This window comes from Egretta garzetta, unplaced genomic scaffold (genome assembly GCF_000687185.1).
Source record: "Egretta garzetta isolate BGI_Z169 unplaced genomic scaffold, ASM68718v1 scaffold19, whole genome shotgun sequence".
Lineage (NCBI taxonomy): Eukaryota > Metazoa > Chordata > Aves > Pelecaniformes > Ardeidae > Egretta > Egretta garzetta.
In genome coordinates this window covers 1,848,310-1,849,322 of record NW_009260768.1, presented here as the reverse complement: position 1 = coordinate 1,849,322, position 1,013 = coordinate 1,848,310, and the positions used below count along the sequence as shown (strand labels likewise).

The following is a 1,013-nucleotide window of genomic DNA, read 5'->3' as shown; positions in this document are numbered from 1 at the left end:
TGCAAACGAGGGGACCCGAGTGGGGTGGGCCAGGCTTCGGGGGGCTGCGCTGGGGGGCGATGCAGAGGCACCATGGGGGGTGTAAGCGGGACAGGAGGGTGCTGGGGCCTGGGACGCTGGCTCTGTGCCCTAGGGGGCTTGCCCTGCTCTGTCAGCCCTTCCCTCCGGGATGCCCCCAATCCCGTGCCTTTAAACCCCTTCCTGAGGAGCAATGACAAATCAGGAAGCTAATGAGAAATTAATAAGGCAGCTGTGCTAACAACTAATGATAATGGCAAAGTCGTTAAAAAAAGATTCTTTACATGTTTTTAATTACAGCAATTAAGGGAAGTCAATAAAAATCCCCTGCCCCCCTTCTCCACGCATCCTGCTTCCCTTGGCTTTCCTCGGCTGCTGCGTGCTTCCAGCCTGGAATGGCTGGGCAGGACGTGGGCAGCCAGTGCCCCAACCTTGCCTGCAGAGCCAAGGTCATGCCGGGATGCTCCCGGTGCTGGGTCGGGGCAGGGAAAGATGCCGGGGAGCGTCGGGGCTGAGCCCTGCACCCCATCCTTGGTGGGGGACAGATGGGCTGGGGTCCCCGCTCTGGCGTGCGAGCTCCAGGTACTGCAGGGATGGATCCTGGTGTGAGCGCAGCCCCGGGTGTGCAGGAGCAGCCTGGGGGGTCTGAGCTACCCCAGCACCGTCCCATGCCCTGTGCCAGCCAAACCGCCCCGGCCAAGGAGGGGAGTAGAGAGCAGACCCCTGGGGCAGCCCCTCTGCATCCCCTGGGGGAGCCCATCCCCGTAGCCCCCAGCCTGCTCCCCAGCCGGACCCAGGGCTGGACCCTGCTGGGTCTCTGGGCGCGATGCCGGCCCCTCGCCAGCCCCTGACGCCGTTCTCCCGCGTGCTTTGCAGACATGGGGAGCTTCGAGGACAGTGAGACGCAGCAGAGCGTGTCCCACGGGGAGGCGGCCGTCATCCGTGCGCCCCGCATCGCCAGCTTCCCCCAGCCCCAGGTCACCTGGTTTCGTGAC

The 1,013-nt window shown here is 64.4% G+C and overlaps 1 protein-coding gene across 1 annotated transcript in view; it reads left to right on the top strand.

Moving 5' to 3' along the window:
- The window catches only part of LOC104132836 (protein sidekick-2), a gene marked incomplete at its 5' end in the record, with an annotated part of 22,723 nt that overhangs the window by 552 nt on the left and 21,158 nt on the right, over positions 1–1,013 (top strand). Inside the window, one exon of the mRNA XM_009646171.1 lies at positions 895–1,008. Coding sequence (XP_009644466.1) covers positions 895–1,008 — 114 coding nt within the window. The remainder of the gene's footprint in view (positions 1–894; positions 1,009–1,013) is intronic.